The 25,241-nt window shown below is 44.5% G+C and overlaps 1 protein-coding gene across 1 annotated transcript; it reads left to right on the forward strand.

The window, feature by feature from the left end:
* Nucleotides 1–724: 724 nt before the first annotated feature.
* On the forward strand, nt 725–16,426 carry Gatm (glycine amidinotransferase). Its single transcript, XM_055622997.1, has 9 exons — nt 725–862; nt 2,003–2,221; nt 8,066–8,261; nt 9,136–9,326; nt 11,025–11,162; nt 11,301–11,465; nt 12,817–12,880; nt 13,541–13,657; nt 15,353–16,426. The coding sequence occupies exons 1-9, from the start codon at nt 794–796 to the stop codon at nt 15,463–15,465; spliced, it is 1,272 nt and encodes a 423-aa protein (XP_055478972.1). The 5' UTR covers nt 725–793; the 3' UTR covers nt 15,466–16,426.
* Nucleotides 16,427–25,241: the final 8,815 nt, after the last annotated feature.

Genomic DNA, 25,241 nt, shown 5'->3' on the forward strand with positions numbered 1-25,241 from the left:
AGACTGGACTACACAGCCAGGCTCTTCTTCAAAGCACAGAGCAACATAAGAAAAAAAAAAAAAAAGTCACAAGGAGAAGTACTCAGATCTGCCCCTCCCGTTAAGAAACGACGTGTCAGTTCGGAGTCCTCTAGTTGCAGTTCAGACTGAGCTGGGAGGGAACCTGCTTTGCAGTCAAGCAAAGTCGTGTAGAAAGAAACCTTTTAAGACGTGCTTCCTTCGGGCCGGGCTGGGGGAAGCTCTCTGCAGCCCTGCCTTACTGCTGACTGTCTGTTTTCATGACTGAGTTTCTCAAGACAGGAGCATCTAGCCAGAGACACCACACGGAAAAGGACTGGTGTTCTAAAGACCACCGCACAGACTCAAGGGGCCAAAGTTGGAAGCTAACGCAGGGCAGGGTCGTCACACAGGTTCTGGGTCAGTGCAAACACTTGAACTTAAGCCTAGAACTGTCCTTGAGGTTTTTTTTGCATTTCAGGTTGCAAAATGGACTTCCAGAAGGAGAGACGAGCGAGCCATCCCGGCTAAGCGCTGGGTCTCCTCGGGCGTGGACCTGAGCCAGCCCCCAAAACGCAAAAAAAAAAAAAAAAAAAAAAAAAAAAAAGGCCAGCCCTTTTTTCACGTCTGCGGGACGTGACCCGCAGACGCCCGGGCCACCTGCTCCCGGCAGCCAATGGGCCGGGCCCCCGGGGCGCGGCTACAAAAGCAGCGCGCGCGGCCGCAGGCTGGGAGCTGGCGCGAGGGCGGCGGCCGGGACCTTTGCGCGAGCGGAGCAGCGGCGGAGACAGGGGCGATGCTGAGGGTTCGGTGTCTGCGCGGCGGCAGCCGAGGCGCCGAGGCGGTGCACTACATCGGCTCTCGGGTGCGTGCCTCGCGGTCCCCCGCGGGATGCAGGATGGGGAGCCAGAGGGGGACCGGACTCCCCGTTCAGGGGGAGAAGATGCCTAGAGCCTGCAGGCTGACTTCAGCTGTGGCACGAATTCCCGGGGCTTACGGGGTGCGGGGAGTTGGAGTGAGTCCACCCTGTCCCCCACCTGCCGCTCCGCCCTGGCCTCTGCGTCCCCGGGATGTCCGCGCGCATGCCTGCGGACCCTCCCATGCTCCCCGACAGGAATAGCTCCGGCAGTTGAGATCTGCCAGCAACTGGTTCTCCAGCAGCTGTCATTTGCCCTCTCGCTTTGGGTCTCCTCCACCCGTGGGTCCCTCCAGCCCCTTTCTGGAGGGTTTTTAACAGCTCGATGAGAGTTTTGGGGATGGGGGGGTGAGGTTTGCGCGAGGGCCGGGGGAGGGGGAGGAGGAGAGGGGATCTTCCCGCTCTAGGTTACACAGGCCTGCGTTTTTTAAGAAGAGGTTTGACATGCTTAGGTTGCTTTTTTAAATTTAAATTCCGTGCCTGCCAGGGTTAATTTTTGTAGTGGCTAGGGTACCATGGACCATATGTAATATGGTACAGATGACAATTTGTCACTCCCTGACTTGAAATGCTAAAAAAAAATGTGAAGTAGATGTCAGAGATTTTTTTTTTTTTAAATCAGTTGGGGCCGCATATTCTGAAAGATAAGGTCTTTTCAAATGATTCCATGTTATTTACAGTAAAAAGAACCCAGCTTTGGTAAGCTTCCAGACGAGGGAAGAAAGACTTCCTCCCACAGTTGGACACGGCCGGAAGCTATGGGAAGAGGACGGGCTATCTTCTGAGAAAGTTTCTGCAAGCTTATTTGCAGAAACTTCATTATTTTGACATACAGATGGGGAGAGTGGTGGCTAGGAACCAGATCTTCCTAGGGAGTTTAGGAAGTTACAGCGAATAGCAAATGAACAAAAGCAATCTATAGGAAAAAAAGGGGGGTGTTTTTTAATCACCACAAACCCACTATTAACCGGCATCTTAGTATCTCCTGAAATATGTATCTGTGTCATTCTGGTTTCTCACACTTTAGCCCTGTCTTGTTTGGTTCTTTTGTGTGTGTGTGTGTGTGTGTTTGTCTTTGCTTTTTTTAAGCTTGGAGGATCTTTGATAGGATGGGTGCAGCGAACTTTCCAGAGCACCCAGGCAGCTACAGTCTCCTCCCAGAATTCCTGTGCAGCTGAAGACAAGGCCACCGATCCTCTGCCTAAGGATTGCCCTGTCTCCTCTTACAACGAATGGGACCCTTTAGAGGAAGTGATAGTGGGCAGAGCAGAAAATGCCTGTGTCCCACCGTTCACGGTGGAGGTGAAGGTAAGCCATGAACCTGTGGTCTGCAAGCAGGGCCCAGGATCCTGTGGGTCCTCCCTCCAATTCACTTTGCTGGGGTAGGGGGTGTAACTTAAGTTATTTTGCTTTCCTGAGAAGCTATTCTCTGGGTGTTTCTCCATATTTCCCTTCACGACTTGTCAGCCTGTGGCTTCACCTTTTGCCCCATTCTGGTAGCCATTCCCACGGCTTCTGCTCCCCCCTTCACGCCAGTCCAGACCCTTCCCCGACAGGCCGTGTAGAACTCCAGTGGGTAGTGCCACAGGACCTCACGCTTGGCACAGCTAGAATTTCAGTTGCTAGACACCTCTACGCCAAAGCCTTCATTTCTTCCTCCTAACTTTTGACAATCTTACTTAATCAAATCAAAACACCAGAGGTCTTTGATTTCTCCTTCAGTCACTTTCTCCACATCAAGTCTTTGTGGAAAGAAAGCTTGCCCCATGCCCAGCCTCTATCCTAAGTTGGAGCTTATCTCCTCCTGGACGGTGGCAGTTAGCTCCCAGCTGCCTCTTCCTACTCACTCCCCTCTCCAGACCATACCCCAGTCAGTACTGGAGTGACTTGTTTTAAACCCAAATTTGATCATGTGACTCGTTGTGCTCCCATGATTCCTCTGCTCTACTAACGCCTTCCTTCCATGCGTTCACGTCCCCTCACAAGCCGGCTCTTTGCTCCCGTTTTCCTGTGCTCCCTTATGCCACTACCTAGTTCCAAAATGCCTTTCCCAATACCTTCCAGAATTTCCCGGCAACAAGTAATATCTTCCTATTTGAAAATAAACTCCTAGAGCTGGGCAACAGTGGTACACTCTTTAATCCCAGCACTCGGGAGGCAGAGATAGGTAGAGCTGTCTGAGTTTGAGGCCAGCCTGGTCTACAGAACAAGTTCCAAGCCAGCCAGGGCTACATAAAGAAACCCTGTCTTGAAAACAAAACAAAACAATACAAACAAAAAAACTCTAACAACAACAACAACAAAACAAAAACCCTCCTAGTGTTTACTTGCATATTCTTATGGCCACGGTCCTTATGGGCTAGTGTCTAGGTGATTGTGGTGTGTAATATAAGGGCCCCTTCCATTTTGTAGGCAGTGCTAAGGTCTTGTCAATCCTGAGTTATAAATACACCTTGAGTGTACTGGAGCTACCTAAACACCTACATTTTCATTTGTAAGGCAGAGTGAGGAAATAAGTCTGTGTCAGTTCCTCCATCACCTGAAATGCACTGACCCGAGGAAGCTTCATTTCTGTTTGGAGAGATACGATGTATTCATTGATGAAGATTCTAAGTATCTGAGGCCACCCAGCTGGCAAGGCAGGTGAAGTTCAAGGAGAGCTAAGAGCCACCCCAAGCATTGAATGGTTAGAAAGCATTCTGAAAGAAGACCGTTCTTGAGTGAGACCTGGCAGAGACAATAGTTTCTTCCTGTTGCTCTGAATATACCCTTGATTTCGATAATGGAAATTTGATGAAAAGATTAATTTCTATGCTATCTGTACATTAAAAAAAAAAAGACATAATCTTTCAAAGAATTTTCTTAACAAGAAGTATCCCTAACTGTTTTGATTGTGAAAACTCAAACTCAGGTAGTAATTTATCATTTAACTGTCTTTAAGATTATTTACCATTATAAGATTTGACCTTAAATGTTTTTAACTTACATGTATGGGTGTGTATGTACATGCCTAAGGAGGCTAGAAGAGAGTGTTAGATCCTCTGGAGTTAAAGTTACAAGTGGTTCTGAGTTTCTAGCCATGGGAGCTGGGATCTGGATTCAGGTCCTGTGGAAGATCAGCAATTGCTCCTAACCAGTAAACCATACTTCCAGCCCCAATATCATGTGATCTTGTGGAATCAAAATTCCAGACATCATTTGAAGTGCTTTGTCACCTGATTTATGACTTTAGACTTTGTAGCTTAAAGTGCTGGTGGAATGAATGTCATTAAAGTAAGGAGGCTGTCATGGAATGAGTTATTTGATAAAAGTTGGAAATATCAGCTGCTTGGCCTGCAGAACTCCTATTAAGAAGCTGAAGGGCTACCTCTCAGATTTAATTTGAAGGAACGAAGTTCTATGTCAAAAAACACAAAATAGGAGAAAATGACAAGTCATACTTGTATGGATCCAGTTACATCACAAAAGTCCGTCACAAAAGCTGGAGGTACCATATCTGTAGATATCAGTAGCGTTAGCCATATTGATCCCGTTCACTTTTCTGGTCACTTCTCTTTTATGTGACAGACCAAGCGCGGTATTGAGGGAGAAGAGAGTAAGTAGAAGATACATTCTCTAGAAGGGAGACAGACAGACAGACAGACGAGTCTCACAAAGCCTAGGCTAGCCTTAAGCTTGTTGTGTATCCAAAGATGACCTTGAATTCTTGACCCTCCTGCCTCTCTCTCTCCTGATGCTTGGGGGACAGACATGGGCCGCTAGGCCCAGGAATACAGGTAAATTACCCTACTTCAGAATAAGAAGAAATAAAGTAATGACTGGGGCTTGGTGGCACATGCCTGTAATGCTAGCACTCAGGAGATTGAGTCAGGAGGATCTTGAGTTCAAGACTAGCCTGGCCTACACAGCAAAACCTCATTTCAAAAAATAATAATAATAATAATAATAATGATAAGATAACACAGTAGAGTATCTCTACTAATGATGAATAGAGTTTCCAGTGTTACAAGACATATGCATTAGGGAACTTTTTTTTAAGGTACAAAAAAAGACACTATTCAGAAAGTATTATTTAAAAAGCCTAATGCCTTTTTCTTTTGTAAAAACATAGTAAATAGCTGTTTTTGTCTTTTCTTTTTTTAAATAAGGCCCTTGATAGAGGACTTTAAAAATACTGTTAAGGTTAATGGTGATACAAGTTTAATGCTAGTTTAGCAAAAACTTTGTGTCTATTGGTATTTCTTGGCTTTCCAAAGAGGGTGTCTGAAAATTAATGCAGCAGACGGACTCTCACAGAGGGGTTAGCCCATCTCCAGGAGTGTAGCTTCCTTCTGCCACAGGCTATTAAAGACATCACGTGCCACAGTGCAGTGAAATGCTTGGTAAATGATTGCCAGCTCATTTGGCAAGGTTAAAAAGTAAGTGTAAACAATTTCTGACTCTTTCTTGGAAAATGTAATTTACCCTGATCATTTGGACTTTGTCCAATGTTTGCCAGATTATAAACTGCACAGACATCTGTTCAAATAACATTTTTTTTTCTCCCAGAAGAGTTGACTTAGTGTTTCATATCAAGGCCAGGTTCGCTCTGATGCTCACGCCGGACACTCTGGAGTGAGTCTGGCAAGTGACATGGCTGTGTCCGCTACAATTCAGTGTTGGATTATCAAAGGCTTCTTGTCCCTTAGTGGACTGTAGGAGATGTGCCTGGAATGAGAAGATGGGAGCGGTGAATGGATGGGTCGCAGTACCAGGATGTGTCAGAGAGGAAAAGAAAGAGTCATTATTATCCTCTCTTCTAGCTGTTATTGAAGAAATTCCTAGGGGTAGAAACCTTTTTGTTTTGGTTTGGTGTTAGGGTTTTTGTTTTGTTTTGTTTTGTTTTGTTTTTGTTAAGAGTGGATTAGCTATAAAAAATATTCAAATGTTTAGCACTGATAACATTTTTCCTGGAGCAGAAATTGAGCCTGCTATTTGTTCATAGATCTTCAAAAGTCAAGTTAATCAGAAACGGAACCAGCAAACGTTTTTCTGTAGGGGATCAGACAATAAATGACTCAGGCTTTGTCGAGAACATAGGTCTGCATGGCTGCTTTTTGATTCTCAACCTTGCCACTATAATGGGAAAGCAGCCACAGGCACTGTGTAAACAAATTAGAGTGCTGTGCCCCTTTAAACATTTGTTTATAAAAATAGCAGCCTGGCTAGATTTGGCTTGTGGACCTTAGTTCGCCAATAACCCAGCTTTCAGAACGTAATTAGCTGGGATCCCTCCTGATTTTGAAAGATCTGCTTGTCAGTTTCTCCTGTGTCATCCAGCCAGGCCCCCAGCCTAACTAGAGGATAGCTTGCATCCATATATTTTATATTTACCAGACTAAGGTAACTATGGAAGCAGAGACATAGCCTGGATAAAAATGTCTTTGGCATTAAAGATCTAGACATTTAGTCCGGCCCCGATCAACAGAACTATTAGGAACATCGAGTGTGGTGGTACACACCTTTATTCCCAACACTTGGCAGAGGATGGAAGGTCTCTGTGAGATCGAGGTCAGCCTAGTCTAAATAGTGTATTAGTGAATTCCAGGCCAGTCAGGATTGCAAGATGAGATACTGTCTCAAAGCAAGCAAATGAAACCAAAAATCTTGAAGAACAAGGATCATAATAAATAATTCTAGCTTTAGAAGGATTAAAACATCAAGCTGAAAATATTCAAACTTACAGAACGGAGTTGCCAAGCCCCTATCTCTGTTTGGAACACTGTCCAGTCAGACCTTCAGAGGACTGAAGTTCCTGTCCTGTTTACTCAGGCAGGAAGTGAGCAAACAACTTTGCATGTGAAAAGGCCATGTGTTTGAGCACCCTGTCTTTTGGATAGGCTTGCCAGGTGTTACGGATATCTAGCCAAACGAAGCCCACTCCAATGCACTTGAGTCTTTAACCCATCTTTGCCACTTTTTTAAAAATACTGACTACAGATGTCATATCTGAGGTAGAAACCCCATGTATAAGACATGATTAGAACCGGTAGTTGGTTCACCAACCATTAATACAAAGAAACTGAAAAGCAATATGCGCTTTAAATGTGTTTTTCAACTAAAAAAAAAAAAAAAAGTTAAAATGTTATGTGGCTTTTTCAGGGTTGTGATGAAGTTCTAAGAGATTTTCTCGGGGTCTGGATTCTCTGCTTCATCTGTCTGGGTTATAGCTGGCATCACACGCATGCCCGGTGTATTCTTTTTAACTGGTTATAAATAACTTAGACGCATGCAAAACAGTCTTAATAGAAACTCTTTTTCTATTTTTTTGTTTTGCTCATAACCTTTGGAAAGTTTTTCCATACTGAAACTGTGAACTTTTCTTCCAAACGGGCCTGAAATGATGTAAGAATGGATTCAAGAAAGGGAGAGGGATGGGCTGTTACATGTGAGATATGCTGACAGACAAACCCGGAAGCCTGGCTTGCATTGCTGCACAGTGTTGTTAAATGAAAATATTGTCCAGTGGGAAAGTGAGCCGTTCACGTTAAGGCCTAAAGCACACTTGAAAATGTGTCCTAATCTTAACACCGTTAAGATTTTTTTGTTTGTTTGTTTGTTTGTTTTCCTGAAAGAACTCCGGGTTTTTATTCTCTTACTTTGCTATGTTTTCTTGTTTAACCTCACTGAGACTCTATAACAGGGGTATCTATGTCCTGTTTTGTCTGTGAAGCATGGCCCGGAAGATTCCAAGCCTGTACTGGGGACAGGCAAGCTGTGGGTTAGGCATGAGATCTGAGGCGGCAAGATCAAAGGCCTTAAAACATGTATTCAGGGGCTGAAGAGAGATGCTCAGCGGTTAAGAGTGCTTCCTGCCCTTCTAGGGGACCCTAGTTAAGTCCCCAATCCCCATGTCTGGTACAGCTCATAACAGCCTGTAACTCCAGCTCCAGGAATCTAGCACCCTCATTTGGGGGCTCACACACGCAAACGTGCACACGTGAAAATAACAATAAATCTTTTAAAATAGATAACGAGATAACTGAGAGGTCTTCAATCAACAAATCTTGGGTGTTTGTGGTCTGCCTCCTTCTCATGCTCTGTGAATAGCTGTTTACAGCCTATGAACCTACCTTGAGCTGCGTCATTCTTTTGTAATGCTTCTGCTTCCAGGCCAATACCTACGAAAAGTACTGGCCATTTTACCAGAAAAACGGAGGTCTATATTTTCCCAAAGATCATTTGAAGAAGGCTGTGGCTGAGGTTGAAGAAATGTGCAATATCCTAACAATGGAAGGAGTGACGGTGAGGCGGCCTGACCCCATCGACTGGTCAGTGAGGTACAAGACTCCCGATTTTGAGTCTACAGGTAAGTTCTGTCAAGGAGGTAATCTCACGGGGCCTTGATTTCTGGTTTCCTTCTTAGATACATAAGGAGAACGCTTGTAGAATTTCGTGAAGAATCCTTTGTTTTGCTTGCTGTTCCTTCAAAACTTTAGAGATTACTGAGAAGGAGTCTGGTTCCCTTTGATATGATTGAGGGGCACCCCTTCTAAAGGTCTAAGTCTTGTAAACATTCTACATAAGAACAGTGCGCTGTACTTAGTTTTGTTTTAATGGCAGAAATTAAAGGGGAAAGAGAGGGGCTGGAGAGATGGCTCGGCAGTTAAGAGCCATTACTGCTCTTGCAGTGGACCTGAGAGTTCAGCGTTCCCAGCCCTGGCCAGGCAGCTAGTAACAGTTTGTAACTCCAGCTCCGAGCCATCCACAGGTGCACATACTCCCACACAGATACACAGACCAGTATTTCTTTTTGATCGGGGAGTGGAAACATTCCCTCTTTTTAAATTGCCATTGCTTCACAACTGCTCTTGTGCTTGAGTTCTATGATTTTTTTCTTTTCAGAATGATCTTAGCCTAGTTTTTATCACATGACACTGCCCATTAAGAATTCTGTTTCTGTATCTTAAAAGGGGGATGGGAGACCTACAAGTAGAGAAGGCTTGATGATTCAAATTTTCTCTCAGTTCTTTCTTTCCCTTTTTGCTTGACATCACCACCCAACAGGAAACTCTTGTCAACAGTCTAGTCTAGCGTGTATTGCTCCACTTGCCCTGTTTTAGGTAAATATATAGACATGCAGGGTTTTTAGTAAACTTTTTCTATAGAGATTATGCGCGCATACTTGAATGTCTTAGAAATTTGTGTCTCTGAGATGCCCATGGAACTCTTTGGACCACTAGGTTTATACAGCGCGATGCCTCGGGACATCCTGATGGTTGTGGGAAATGAGATTATAGAGGCCCCCATGGCGTGGCGCTCACGCTTCTTTGAGTACCGAGCATACAGGTCAATTATCAAAGACTACTTCCACCGAGGTGCCAAGTGGACAACAGCACCCAAGCCCACGATGGCTGATGCGCTCTACGACCAGGTAGGCCCCTAGGCACAGACCAGCTTGCCAGGAACTGTTCCGAACCACCCACAGGGGACTGCTCTGATACTTCACACACGTTACGAATTTCCGTTTTCAGAGCTGATTCTGTTTAGATGGCTCGAACAGTAGGTGTTAACGGTCGTAACAGCAGTAATAACAGCTAACATTTGCTGCTCACTGTGTACCCAGGTCTGGGCTCGAGCTATATCATCCATCACATTTATTCTTATAAGAACTCTAGAAGGGAGTGGTGTCATTTCATCACAGGGAGCCAAACTTGTCCGAAGGGCGCATTGCCGTTCACCCCTGGAGCCACGAAAATGTTTAGGCTAAAGTCTCTCTCTCTCTTCCTCCAGCAAAATAATCTGGTGTCTAGGCCAGAATCGCAGTAAGACGAAATGCACAGATAGCTTTCCGCCTGCAGGTTCTGCTTCCGTGAATTCAACCAACCACCCATAAATAGTATTTTTGAAAACTGTGTCTATCTTGTCATTCAAGAACAGTACAGCAGTGAAGACTAGAACTAATCTAGTGCTGTTTGAAAGGCTATAGAAGGACACGCACAGGTCCTGTGCAAATGCTCTGCAATTTTATGCAATGCATTTGGACATCCATAGGTTTTGTTATCTGTGGGGTGCTAGAACCATCCCTCCCCCCAGACAAACAAATACAAGGGATGTATATTTTAATTAAGCTATCTATTTTTCATAGAAAAATCACTTACGGAAATAATCTTAAAATAAAAAATTACTCTAGTTCTTTAAAGACAGAATGAAAACTAAGTCCAGCAAATGCAGATTTGGCCGGGGGAAGCATGGCATTTCATTCTAAGAGATGACTTGGGCTCCGGGCCAAATTTCTTCTCTAAAGGAGCAGGGTGACTTCGTCCCGCTGGCTTTCAGTATTGTAACTAGCTACAGGCATGTGTATGTGTGTCACGGGCTGTTTTCAGAATCAATTACTGCCCCATGCCCCTTTGTTTCTGTTCTAGAGTAACAGGAAGTTACTCTAATGCCCAGGTTTACATTTTGTTCTTGTGATGGTTTTATTGCCTTGACTTGTTTATATTACTTTTCTGTCTGCTGTGACCAGACGCTTGAGAGAAAGACTCTAACTGAGGAAAGGACTTATTTTTGGCTCAGAGTTTGGTGATTTCATTGGCTGGCCCCACCCACATGCTTTGGCAGAACAGTGTGTTGGCAGAAGCACGCAGGAGATGTTTGACTTCTTGGTAGACAGAAGAGACAGGGGAAGGGAGAGGGGGACCCAGGAAGAGATCAGAACAAGATAGCGCCCCCTGGAACACTCTCATTAACCCACTTTCTCCCGACTAGGCCCCACCTCCTAACATACACGCCTCTCAATAATGCCATCATATGACGACATCAAGGGATTTATCCATCCATTAGCCTAGAGCCCCTCATAATCTAGTCGTTTCTGGAAATGCCAAAGGGATATTCTTCACTAATCCCTTAGGCTTTCCTTAATCCAGTCAGCTTGGCAGTTAGAGCTGATCATCACTGACCAACATTTTTTCTATGGGTGCTTTCATCTAGAGTTGAATGGTACTATTTTTGAAAAATAATTGTGTTCAACTAATTTTTAAATTTTATATATATATATATATATATCCTTGTAAATAAGCTCCTTAAAAAAATAATTTCATTGTGTGTTGTTCATTCTTGTTCCAACTAGAATTACCCCATCCACTCTGTGGAAGACAGACACAAACTGGCCGCTCAGGGGAAATTTGTGACAACTGAGTTCGAGCCGTGCTTTGACGCCGCCGACTTCATTCGAGCCGGGAGGGACATTTTCGCACAGAGAAGCCAGGTTGCCAAAGGCTGGCTCTGAAATCTCACACCACATTATTGAATTCCTTAGCCCTCAATTAAAAGCTTTAAAACCCTACCTACTTTCGGTTTTCCAATCTTAGAATGGAATCCTCTGAGGGTTGTTTTTATTTTTCAGGTCACCAACTTCCTGGGCATCGAGTGGATGCGGAGGCACCTGGCTCCGGACTACAGAGTGCATATCATCTCGTTTAAAGACCCCAACCCGATGCACATCGATGCCACCTTCAACATCATTGGGCCGGGCCTCGTGCTCTCCAACCCTGACCGACCATGTCATCAGGTAGGAGAGCTCTTAGGACACCAGAGAAGTTGGCGAGCCCCAGCGACTTCATTTCAAAGAGAAGGCTGGCACCCCTCCCGTATTTCTGGGGTTCCTGGTGCTACTGAGTGACAAATTTAGCAGTGACAGGTGGCGCTGAATTGCTCATGGTGGATTTAGGAGATAACCAACAGGCAGAGAGCCACCCTGCCGTTGTGATGGTTAGCATAGTATCGTCAGACTCCCCTGCCAGCTCATCAAATATGTGCATCTGGCTACGTTATTCAACAGTGATTTCCTTCCCCTCTGCCTGCCCCGCTCTGCAGCTGCCCTCTCCCTCACACCCTTGGCCTCCCGTTTTGCCTCCTGCCTCGCGGTGCAGCTAGGCAGTGACTTCTTTGTAAGGCTTCAGGACACCTTTTCAGAGGCACTTTCATACCGTGCCCGGTTCACTCCTATCCCTTATTTTCACACCAAGGTGACTGATTTCATTTTAGTGGCAGGATGACACACTGAATTGTGTGGTCTCGTGTGGAGGTGGCTGACTTGGAATAGATATCCAGTGGCAACTGTGGTGCCCTGAGACCAAATCTCTGACACTTGTCTTTACTCATGGCAGTGCAAAATGGTAGGACTGTGGAGCATATTGTGAGTCTGGCATCCTCACAATGCCGTTTTCTTTTAACTAAACAGGACATATTTAAACTTTCTCTAACGAGGATGCCTTGGGAAAGTATCTTTGGTTATTTTAAATTTTGAAACTTGAAGAGCTTTAAACGTTCTGTTGCTTTCTAGTATTACTGGGAGGGAAAAGCATCACACACACACACGCACACACAGCACATCATTAAGTTTGTTCTTTGACAGTTTCAGACATAGGATGCATTCTCTCGTCAACCCTCTCATCCTCGCACCCCCACTCCTCCCGGCCAGAATCATGACTTTTGGGTTTGATTTTGTGACCCAGTGAGTTTACCCAGGGCCATCTGTGTGAGCACTAGGCACAAAGTGACTCTGAGATCCTACGAATAGCAAACACTCCATTAGGGAAGGGTGGGACCCCTGAGTCCCTCCTCCATCCCTGGCTCACTGTCAACAAGCCCATTCTTGTACAGACCCAGTGGCTGTTTTAAATTATAACTTGAACAAAGTCATCAACTTAAAAAAAAATTTTGTGTCCTTATTTTGCCAAAATATAGTTATTAATGATAAAGACAGCTGAGCGTCATAACACATGCCCATAATCTTAGCTACTTATGATGCTGAGGTAGGTGGGTTACAAGATCAAGGCCAGCCTGGGTTACATGACAGACCCCATCTTAAAAAAGTAGCAAATTTGAATTGAGGTCTGTTGGGTTGTTTGGTCTTACAGATTGATCTCTTCAAGAAAGCAGGATGGAGCATCGTTACTCCTCCAACACCAGTCATCCCGGATGGTATGTCTGCTTTTACCTCCTTTGTGATCAAGGATCTCACCTGTAGGGGTAGCCAACCTTTGTCAAACTAGAGATGGCATTTCCCCACCCAGCGGTAAAGTGACGGCTGACCTAGAGTAAGGCTGGGGTATGTGTTTGTTTTTCTTTCATAGAAAATGAAAAGAGAAGAAAACAATTTAAAAATATTATATAAAGCAAGATACGACTTCTAAAATAAGACAGGATGAATCTCACACGTCTGATGAATACGGGCTGATTTGTAATATTTATAGATATGTTGTTTGACAATTGAATTCTCAGAGCTGGGAATGTGGTTCGGTGGTAGAGCACTTGCCTAGCATATTTAAGGCCTTGAGTTTGAGCCACAGCGGTACAAAACCTAGTTAAAAACCCAAACAAAGCAGAACATGGCGGGACAGGCCTGTAACACCAGCACAGAGAAGGCTGAGGCACGGGGATCGCAAGTTCAGCGTCATCTTGTGTCACAGAGAAATCCTGTCAGAAAGAACGGGTGCTGTAAGGTGGTAAAATGAGTTTTCATGCGGGAAGTGACGCAGGAAAGGACTGAGCTGCCACTTCAGTGCCCTTCCCCTGGAAGCCCTCGCTCTAATGGAGAACGGGCTCAGACATGCGTGGTTTAACAGTCGTTGCTATTTGCAGATCACCCCCTCTGGATGTCATCCAAGTGGCTTTCCATGAATGTCTTAATGCTGGATCAGAAGCGCGTGATGGTAGACGCCAACGAAGTCCCAATCCAAAAGATGTTCGAGAAGCTGGGTACGTATGACAGACGCCGCGCAATGTCTCGTGCGCAAATGTTCACCACTAACCCACGAAAAGGCATGCTGGTCTAGCATATGGTTTGTTGAGTTCATATGTTTCCTTTGAAGGTACCAGGGGGTCATTTTATAACTGTGTCTAATAAGCACAGCCTTTAAAGGTTGTTAGTACATTGCGAGTTTCTGAAACATCCCTTGGCAGTAGTTAATATGTCTGCCGCTCTGCTGGTTTCCTGATGCCCGTGCGTTGAGCGTCGCCCACATTCAAATGAGTTTTTCCGCCTCCTCCAAAGAAGAACTTACTGAAGGCTCTTTAGAAGTCATCTAACCGGTAATCACATGTTTCAGGGGGCTTGTAAGGACATAACTAGAAAAGTGACATACATATACAGTAAGAACTGTTAACATGGTTCCGAAATATGATAAAGGATTCCAGCCAGCCGTTCTACTTTTCAAGAGCAGGATTGGAGCAAAGTTTTACTTGGAGCAAAGTTTTCCTGTTCTGATGTTTAAATTTTAGACCAGGATTCTAATACTGTTGAGGAAAATAGCGAAAGGCAGGATTTCACGTGAGCTGAAGGTACAGCTCATGTGTGTGAGCCTTTGGACACACCCTCGGTAAGAGTCAGGCAGCTTACTTGTTGGAACTGGGTTTTTAAATTTTTGCTCAACATTTCAGATATATGCCATAGAAGGTAATTTTCTTATTTGCCAAATCTGTCCTTAATGTAGAGTCTATTAAAAAAAAAAAATAGCTTGACTGTTTTGAATCCAGCAGAATCTGATGGTTGGGCTCATGATACCAAGGTCTTTCCTTGGCTTTCATTAAGTAACAAAATTACTTGGATTCCACTTTTTCATCTATTATGATTTTTTTTAACTTAAAGTAGTAAAAAGTACCAAGCAATCTGATTTGATGGTTTAATTTTGTAGTTAACATCTTTCAGACATGGAGAACTTCTATACATTTCATCCAGCATCCTGATTTCCCCAGTTCAGGATGAGTATGATATGACTAGACAGGACTTGGAAGCTTCTTATCCCACATTCAAACCTCACTTCTAGTCTTCGAGGGGGAGTCTTTTTCCTCCTTGTTCTCTCCACCGTCCATGAACACTGCAATGACTCTGTAGCTTGTCTGCCCCCTCAAATAAAGGAGGAAAAAACAGATTTTCTATTTTAAGGTCCTACTGTGTCTAGTATAACACATTCTTGCTGATGCTACTAAGTAAGTAGCCCGTTCACACTGCAGACATGTCCTAACAGACGGTGCCAGATAAAGCTAACTGTCCGGTCAGCTCCGACACCTGAATAGCCACAGAACGCAGATAATAAGCTACAACGCCGATGCACCATTTGCTTGAGGTGGCCTGGCACAGTTAATGTGTAAAGGATGAAAGTGTCCTTTGTCTCGTTGTGCTCACGGAGAGTCAACCTCTCAGCTCTTCGTTTTAGTACTCGGTAGGTGTATCTGCTCATCCCAGGCCGGTGGTCTGGATTTTATTTCCGTAGACTACATGTCATTTAACCCAGCCCACCGCTAATACACCATCTTCACCAAAAAAGTGAGTGTTCACAAATCAACAGCTGGGATTTGAACTTCGGTGTTACTCCGGGCGTTTGGGCTTACCCTCTGTAGGGGTGTCTTCACGTTAGCCTGTCCAACTGACCTTGTCTTTCTCTTTCACCGCAGGTATCAGTACCATTAAGGTTAACATCCGGAATGCCAATTCCCTGGGAGGAGGCTTCCACTGCTGGACCTGTGACGTCCGTCGCCGAGGCAGCCTTCAGTCGTACTTTGACTGAGCAGGCAGGGCCTGGCTTGGGGCACAGCCTCACACACACCCAAGAAGCGCAGCAGCAAGGCCCGCTCTCTCGCTTTAGTCAACGCATGAACTGTAGTGCTTTGAACAATCAACCTCCTTAACAGGGCTCCCAAGCCGGGGTTACTTTTCGTTGACATAAGGAAGATAACTTTTGCTAGGTTTTACTTTCTTCTCCTACTATTTGGCTTCAAGTATAAAAGCTGAGTAAATGTATATACCAAGGCAAAAATTAGTCACTCGAGCAACTTGGCCGCTAATATTTAACCATCTACCTCTTTTTAATTTTCTTTCCGAAAGGCAGCTTGAAATGTCAGTCCTAACCTTTTTTTTTTTTTTCCTCTTTGGTAGACTTGTGAATGTTCATATCACTTCTTTTTTCCTAAATGGAACAAAGACTTAGGGGAAAAAAAAAAAACCACACACAGATCCTAAGTGGAGACAAATATTTGTCTTTTTTTCTAAAGAACAAATTTGGGTATTTTTTTAAATTGTTTTTTAAATAACTTAGGCTATGCAAACACTGAAAAAAAAAAAAACCCGAAGTGATGTTTCCATGAATGCTTTTTAACATTCTTGTGTCAATATTTGGTACTAAAATATCATTCTGCAGCTTACCTCATCTCAAGTGGGTTATTCTTATCTTCTTCTTATCTTCTTCCTTCCTTCCAAAAAATGTAGAGCAGTGCTCAGTGTGATAGGGTAGAGCTCGGAGCTCCCTTTCCTGAATGTTGATGTTCAATATCTGACAGGTATAATGGCATCTTTGGTAATCTAAGACTTGTTTACATATGCGCAAATTATTTAAAGCATAGAGTTTTAAAGCTTTTTTTTTTTTTAAAGAAACTAATGCAGGTAAAAGGTACATGTGACGTGAAATAATTTTAATGTTGGATATTATATATGTATTTTTATGCTAATAAACTTTTGTGTTCAAAATTGGATTTTATTAGAGTTTGGCTTTAGTCTCATTACTTTAGTGTAAGTTACAGGAGTGAAGCTGTTGGATGAGAGTTTGTGTGTGTGTGTGTGTGTGTGTGTGTGTGTGTGTGTGTGTGTACTATATGGGTAGAGGAGGGAGGCACTCACCTGTGTGTGTATGCATGTGGAGGTCAGAGGTCATCCTCAGGGGTCATTCATTAGGCACCACCCACCTTCATTGCTGAGACAGGGTCTCTTTTGCACCGGCCTGGAGCTCGCCAAGTACGCTGGGCTGACCGGCCCAGGAAGTTTCTAGGATACCCTTGACTCTGCCTCCTTGAGCTGGTATTCTAAACATACAGCACCATACCTGGCTTTTCTACTTATGCTCTGGGGGTCAAATGCAGATCTCATGCTTGTATGCATACTTTACCATCAGAGCTTCCCGCTTAGCCTGCTGCTGTGGGTATTTAATATTTACTCTTGAAATATCTCTGAGTTTAGCAGTGGTTAGTAAAAAACCAGTTGTATACCCAAATCACCACACAGAGACTGAGATTTGTTTAATTAACCTAGAGCACAATGCTGGGCAATAGTTACTCCATCCTAAACCTCCAAGCCCGCATAGCTTCCTCCCATGCAGATTTCACCCATTATACTTGCTTTGAGTCATATCTTAAGTCCGGTCCATCTCTCCACGTGGTTCCAAGACCTCTCCTGCCAGATTTTGCTCTTCTCCTCTTCCTCCCACTCGCTCTCTTCTCCTACTCCCTCTGGACCAGGATGTCCCACCCTATTCTTACCATTGCAAAACATTGGGCCTGCTGAGGTGACTGGATAGTAAATAAAGGAGAAGCAACTGTGAAAAGGGAGAGAGGTGGGTGGAGATGTAGAGCACACACTGACCTGTGGGGTGGGTTCATTCTCAGTGTTCCTTCCCCGGGGACCCTTTGTGATGTTGGCTCACAGGTTGTCCTGGCTAGTTTTGTGTTAACTTGCCACCCCTGGTCTCATGGTCCTGGCTTCTATAAGAGAGCAGGCTGAGCAAGCCTTGAGGAGCAAGCCAGTAACAGCACCCCTCCGTGGCTTCTGCATCAGCTCCTGCATCCAGGTTCCTGCCCTGTTGTAGTTCCTTTCCTGACTTCCTTCAGTGTGGAAATGCAAGCCAAATAAACCCTTTCCTCACCAACTTGCTTTTGGTGATGGTGTTACATTGCAACAATAGAAACTCTGACTAGGACATAGCTACTTGCAACCCCCTCTCACCTCCAGATCTTCCCTGAGGAGATCAGGTTCAAGATCCTGGCTGGGCCCATGTGCAGTGCTTCACAGATCAAGCCTCAGGTGTTGGGTTTACCTCTAGGCAATCCTTCAGGGATCTGTCTGCAAATACTGTCTGTTTTTTTTTCTGTACTATCTTGAATGTCTGTCATGCTGCTTCAAGTTTATCTCTAAGTTCCTTGTAGACTCTTGTCTTTGACCAGTTTCCAGCTTGCTGAATAGTGCATGGTTCTGGTTCAAAGTTTCTTCTCTGTCTAGCAGTGTTCTATGGACCAAGTTTCAAGGTATAGCCTTATGACACTTTCCCTGGGGTTCTCAAAGAGTCTCAGGCTGCTGAGACTCCAACACAGCAAGGTGCTCTCTCTCTCTCTCTCTCTCTCTCTCTCAATCTGTGTGTGTGTATGTGATCGTGTGTGTGCATGCACACATGCATTCTGTGTGTATGTGACTTTGTATAGTTATGGAGGTCATAGGTCAACAGAATGTATTACTCTATCACTCCTCTCAACTTCATCATTTTTTTTTCACTTGTGTGTGTAGTGTACATGTGAAGTGTGAGGTGCTTGCACATGCATGCCGAGGCCAAAAGATGCGTTGGGTATCTTCCCCTCGCACCCCGCCCTTTGCCATTACTATATGGGAGAGGTGCCTATGTGTGCATGTGTATATCTGGGTGGGTGTCCCAGACGCTCATGAACGGAAGGCAGAGGAGAACATCAAGGGCCTTCTTTGCTCTCTGCTTTATTCTCTTGAGACAGGGTCTTTCATTGAACCTGGAGTTCTCCATCTGGGAGCAACTCTGGCAGCCAGAAAGCCTCAGCACTCCTCTTGTCTACACCCCTATGCCACCATACCTCAAGCTCTGGGGTTACAGAAGCACATAGCCTCGTCCAGCTTTTTAACTGGGTTCTACGAGTCTGAGCTCAGCTCCTCATGCTTGCCCAGTGAGTGTTCCTATGCACTGAGCCATCTCCCCAGGCCATATTTTCCTAGACAGTCTCTCACTGAACCTGGAACACACCAATGCAGCTAGACTGGCTGACCAGAAAGACCAAAGGACTCTCCCTGCCTCTGCCTCCTCAGCATGGGGACTATAGGTCTGTGCTGTTGTTCCCAGCTTCTAGTGGACACAGAAGATCTAGAATCAGGTCCTCAAGCTTGTGTGTCACATCTTTGAATCCACTGACTCTCCAGCCACAGAGAACTTTTATAAATGGCATCGCATGGCTGCTGCATAGAGTGCCGTGTGCCACGCACTTGGCTCAGAGTCCTGAGAAGAGAGAGTTTTCCTGGCATTTCCCACCAGCACCGTGGACAAGCTGGCCTACCCCTCCTTTTCTACTCTTTAAAATACCCATTGCTGTTGCTCAACTCTCTTTAGTTTATTTCCTGGAGACTGGCAGGCCATGCCTGCATGTACCCACCATCTTCTCAATTCTTTTCTGTTGTCCAGTCCCCTATTGGTCATTTGCTAGACCAGCTGCACTGTCAGTGACCCCCAAGGATCATTACACATCCATAGATATAGCATGAGGGTTTTAATGTTCACGTTTGTCAAACCTGGAACACAAGTCATTCCAGCCCATCGGCTTGGCATTCTAATCTTCTCCACAAATGAAGGTTTTGTCACATGCTGAATTTATTGCAGCTGTTTTCCACACTGAACCATGACCCTTGATACGAGAACCATCATCTTTAACCAAGATGATTGTCAGGGTAATTGCTAGATAGGTTGAGTCTGTCAATAATACTAATAGTCAACTCTTCCTGCTTAGAAGTCCTACAAGAAAGGGGCCTAAAGTTCTCTCAAGGAGGCTCCCAACTGAATGTTCCTGTATATACTATTTCCATTTCAAAACTGTGTCTCTTCAATGCTTTGAAATGCTTTCTGATCCCACCCCATAATATGTGTGATATTTTGAGTCTTGACATGGCCATGCCCTTTGACTACTGGGGCTATTGCACAAATGCTCAATAATAAGATTGTTCAGTGTTTTTCAAAAGGAGAATAATGGAAGCATTTGGCGCCTTTCTAGTTCAGAGGCCGAGAAGAGTTCTCATTAAGTAGGGCCTGTGGACTCTTGCCAGAGGCTCCACTGGGCACTGGTGCCACTGGCTGACATTTCCAATCAGATTGCATCATTGAGATTACACAGTTGTAATGGAAGAACAGACTGCAGACATCTGCAGTTAGGAAGAGCTTATTCCATACTTACTCCATGCTCAGCCTTCTGTGAGTGATTTTATGGATTTGATTTCTCCAAATCCCAAATGGGCCCAAGTCATGAGCCCTGAGTAGGTAGGACTCAGCCTCCTACCTGTGCTGTCCAGGGCAGACGACAAAGGTTGATACGACCTAAACATTAACAGGGTTCACAATGCTACAACAAGATATATGTCTATTCAATTAGAACTGACCTGGCTACACATTTTCCAGCTGTGTCTTAGTTTATAGCGAGTTTAGAACAATAATTGTACCTGCCTTTCATGCCAAGAAAAAAAGTAAAATTTATAATGACAGTATATTATGCCATAAGCGAACAGGTATAAGGAATTACAAGAGTTTGTATTTATTTATATCAAGATTTGTACTTAATTTAGACATTTCTTGGTAGCCCCATTATATTTTGGGTTCGCAGGAAGTTTAAACCAACTTGCCTGTACTTATGATTTATATAAGGATCCATGGTGCCACAAGCCTGTCTCCTAGTGAGGCATGTGGAGGTCCACAAAGGTATTTATTGTAGCTGTAAACTTTCTTTCAACTCCTTAGCCTTTACTTCTAAAATAGTTTAAATAAAATCAGGAATTCTATAATCAGAAATTAATTCATCTGAACAGCAGTGCATCTTCATAAAGATCCTGTAGAAAGATTGCTCAATCCGAGTAGGTAAATACCTAAAAAGTGAGGGTTCACATCATGCCAGGGTTTTGGGAGATGCAACAGTGCAGAAAGGAAGGGGTGTCAGTCTGGAAGCAATTCTGGGGGTGCATCATGGTACAGACCTTGCAAAATACGGAATTAGCTTCCAGAAGCCAAAATGCCTGTTCTTTTATTTGTATTCTCTTGCCCCAAAGTGATCCCTTCCTATGACATTCAAGTATAGCACCTTAATGTGCATTAGAACCACTTGGAATATTCGCTGAAGCGCAGGTCTTTAAGCTCCATAGCCAGATGTTCTGTGTTGGTTTGTTTGAGCGCTCAGGAGACTTTTAAAGGCAACGCTGGGAGCATTAAGCACTAAGTAGAACACATTCAACTCATGTAGGTTTCCTGAAATAGTTAAAGAGGCTGATGGGAGCATATGACACCAGTCACATGGCCTGTATGCAGGATGACAGACCTACCAACATTTTTCTGTCATGTTAACATGAAGCTATTCCACTGTAACTCCCTCTAGATGCATTCTGGGACTAGCCCCTCCCTTTTACCCTAATCACACAGAGGGGAAAATTGCTGTCTTCCTACTGTTCCTCTGTGTATCTGGGTTCCAGAGATACAGAGATTTTGACACAGGGTCAAAATCTACTCCAAAACTGGAAACGTGATGAATCAGCTGAATGCCCATTGACTATAGTTCAGCCCTTTTTCCTGAGAGGGACAAAGCAGCAGTTTCTTGATGAACCAGTAAGACAAGCAGAATATGCCCTTCATCATTTAAAGTGTTATTATCTGGGCAAGGAGCTAAAGGGCTAGCATGTGTTGTGCCCAGCAGCATAAGGCCCTGGGTTAAGCCACTGGTATCATAAAAATTAAAAATATGTATTTTTATTTATGAGTGTGTGTTTGTATAAATGTATGCTCTGTGTGTGCATGAGCACACACATGAACACATACACACGCATGCTTGATAGGAGAGGTCCTCAGAACCCCTGGAGCTAGAGTGATAGGCAGTTTAAGTCACTCACAGTGGGTTCTGGGCACCAATTCCTGGAAGAGCAGGAAGCTCTCTTAACTGTAGAGCCATCTACTTCGGCCCAAAAGAAAATATATGGCACTATTAAAGTATGGACTGTAAAATTCATGTGAGTTTTAATATTTAAAAAAGAAGACTTCAAAGAAACGTTACTATTTCATTGGCTTTATCTGACTGAACTCTCATTCTCTCCATTCTCTTTGCTCTTAGGGGTAATTTGGCAATTTTAAAAGATTGGACAATCTTTAAATGGAATGAGTCCATTCTCTTGCTTTCTTAGAGTTGTCAAAGACTCCTGTGGATCATGCCAGAGGGAAGAAGTATTTTTCTTGTTTTTTATTTTTATTTTTTTAATTCGGGTCCAGAAGAATGGCTCTGCAGGTAAAAGTGCTTGCCATGCAAGGCTGGCGACCTGAATTCTATGCCCGCATCTGGCGGTAGAAGGAAAGAACCAACCCCTGACCTCCACATGTGGCATGCGTAGACACACGTATACAAGGCTGTGCTTGTCTTCCTCTTGAGAGCCTCTCTGTGCAGCCCTGATACGAACCATCCTGCCTTAGTTTCTTACGTGCCAGGATTACAAGTGTCATTATGCTCAATAGTACCTACAACCTTTCAAAATGTTGAGTAGAATTTCCCATGTAATTTTGTGAGCAGGCTTAACCTTGTACAAAAAAAGAAAACCACTTCCATGCTATAAAGAAATCTTTTTCTCTCCCAAACATCAGAAATGCTACGATCTGTTTTTGCCTATATTACAAATAGAAGCTTCTCGGCTGGGTTTTGTGTGGAAGCCCAGGAAAACGTACCTCCGGGTCAAATCTAAAACACGGAAGCTGTCATTTCCATCAATATGCACCTTGCCCTCGGGCATACATAGTGGGCTTGTGGCTTCCCTAAGGACCTTGAAACCACTTTCCACAGTGAGCATTTGCATAACCAGAACTTCGGGCGTTATGTCTAGCCTAGAATGAGACAAATTAGACACAAAGTTACAACAGCTTCACAAGACATTCTAAAGCAAGAGCTGCCCTCAGCAATTCCTTTGTTTGTTTGTTTGTTTCCTATTAGTCATTTCCCTCCCAAATATACAACTGTGCTATCACTTTCCCATTTAACAAGAAGAACAAAGAAAAGCCCTTGGCCTCACTTCCTCCTCCAGCAACTGCGGTTTCCACCCTCTCTACAGAAAGGCTCCGGACTAAGAACCACCCGTCCTCCCTGCTCTTCTTCTGAGCCTCCTCACTCACTCCTCCTACCCACTCCTCTCCCCCTAACTAATCTTGTCACTCTTTTCCCTGGCACACAATCATCACAAGCATTGCTGTGTACACGACCCAGAAAAATGTGTATTTTCAATCCTGTCTTGTCTGCACTCACATAGTCAACTGCCAGCTCAAGGTGTCTGCCCGGCCCGCTCCAAACTGGATTGCGGGTCTTACCTACCAACCCTGCTCTTCCCTGGCTCCTCCTCTGTTGATCTGAAGCGATCCTTTCCTTACAGGGTACAAGCCGACATTAGTAGATTTGTCCTTGATTCCTCTCATTTTCATACCTCACACCAAATCCCCCGTGAATCTGTCTACCTTTAAGCTATCTCCAGAATCCAACAACTTCCCAGTACTCAGGAGACAGAGGCAGGTGGATTTCTATGAGTTCAGTACCAGCCTGGTCTACATAGTAAGCTCTAGTCCGGCCAGGGCTACACAGTGAGACCCCATCTCAGGAAAAATAGCAACAACAAACCTTCAGTCCCTTGGTAGTTTCATTAGGGATGTGGGGTCTGTTTTCTTCTGCCTGGCTGCTTTTAGGTCCATGGCGGTGTGGGGGTTGGGGGGAAGACAATGTCAACCACTTAAAGCTCTCTCTTCCTTGTTTTTTGAGACAAAGTCTCTTGCTGAACGCAGAACTCTTGGTATACCAACGCATACCAACTTGGTATGACTAGCTGGTCTGCAAACCCTCCAGGCTCTGCCCCCTCAAGCTAGGACTATAGGCAAACAACGCCCTCCTTTGTGTTTGTTTGTTTTGTTTTTTGTTGTTTTGTTTTGTTGCACAGGTGTTAGGGATCTTCCTGCTTGCACAGCGTTTGGAAGCTCGTCACCTGCTGAGCCACCTGTCCAGCCCCATTAGCTGTCCTCCCCACCCCCATTCCAAGAAGGAGGAGTAAGGTGTTTTACACGTGGTTGGTGGGGTAGAGGGGGAAGGGAGGGCGCTGATCCTTGTAAACTTCCGTTCCACCTACTGAGGACCCAAATGGATCCTTTTCCTCCCTTGTGGCCTAAATCCTATTTCTGAAGCAGCCTCTTGCCACTCCACAAACGGAAGACTCACACAAGAGTCCTGCAGGGAAGAGCTCCGTGGCAGTTTCAGAAAGGTCATAGAAAAAGCCACCATAGGCTATAACAGAGACTAGGAAAGCATTTAATGGGCTCAACTGCCCTCCATGCAACCAGCCAATCAGAAGAGAGTCTACAGAAATTCTTAACTCAGCACTATTACCACCTAGCATGTATTCTGCCATCATTCCTGTTATTACTCATGTAGCCTTTTCAATCTTAAATTCACTTAAATAACCTTCTTCTTCCTCTAAACTGTATCCTGAAAGGAGGAGACGAGCACGACCAAATCGGTGTTCTCAAGGCTTACCATAGTTCTGAGAGTGCAGGCTGCAAACAATGTGAAACAGCCTGAAAGAATCACTCTGTGCTTATAATATTGTTATGCAAATGCTCACTTATTGGGGGCCCTGTATTTGTAACTTGGCATTACTTTCTATAAAATGTAATGGATTTTATTTTATTTTATTTTACAAAAGATAAAGTAATGATAAGGCTTCAAAAAAAATGAGGAGTAATAAACAATAGAACCCTGTGAGAGCTAAGGAAACCCACAAAGCCCCAGAGAACTTTTTACAAATAGATGCAAGTGTTTGAAACCTACTGTTGAAGGAACCAGGTTAATAGTGATGGTACAGGGTAGAGTAGAAAGTTTGCGTTCATCGTGGTTCTCTAGAGAAATGAACCCGAGACTTGTAAGGAATCGGCTCAGGAAGTTGCTGGATCTGGCAAGTCTAACACTTGCGGTGCAGCTTGGTGGGATGGAGATTCAGGTTCGGGACCGTGGTTGCCAGTCGTGAATCCAGCACTCACGGGGCGAGGCCGCAGGCTGCTCACGCAGGGTCTTCATGTGGCAGGCTTGAGGATTCTCTCTCCCTCAGACACTGTCAGTTTTGACGTGTTAGGCCTCAGCTGCTTGGATGAAGCCTGTACCCCGAGTCCACTGATTTAAATGCCCGCTAGCCACACTTAAAGGGCCCTCTTGTATCCTGTAACATCGGCACTGCCGTCTGCCCTACTGCGCGTGGCAACCTAACCGACCTGAGGCACAGTCACCCATGAAAAGGTTCTCAAGGAATATTCTGCCTCATTTATTCTCCCATGGAGGAGACGCCAGGACGTAAGCAGGGGCTCTGGGAAAGGTAAGCCAAAGTTTATTTGCAAGCAACAGACATGAGTTTAATGCTGTTAAACCTCTACAGGAGAAACGTGGCCTTGCTACCTGGCCCTGATGCTAAAGTTTCCAGAACTAGGAGTCTGGCCATTAAAGATCAAGTTCAAGGGGAAAAAAAAAAAGC

Source organism: Psammomys obesus, unplaced genomic scaffold, assembly GCF_907164565.1.
Source record: "Psammomys obesus unplaced genomic scaffold, mPsaObe1.curated_primary_1811, whole genome shotgun sequence".
NCBI classification, from domain to species: Eukaryota; Metazoa; Chordata; class Mammalia; order Rodentia; family Muridae; genus Psammomys; species Psammomys obesus.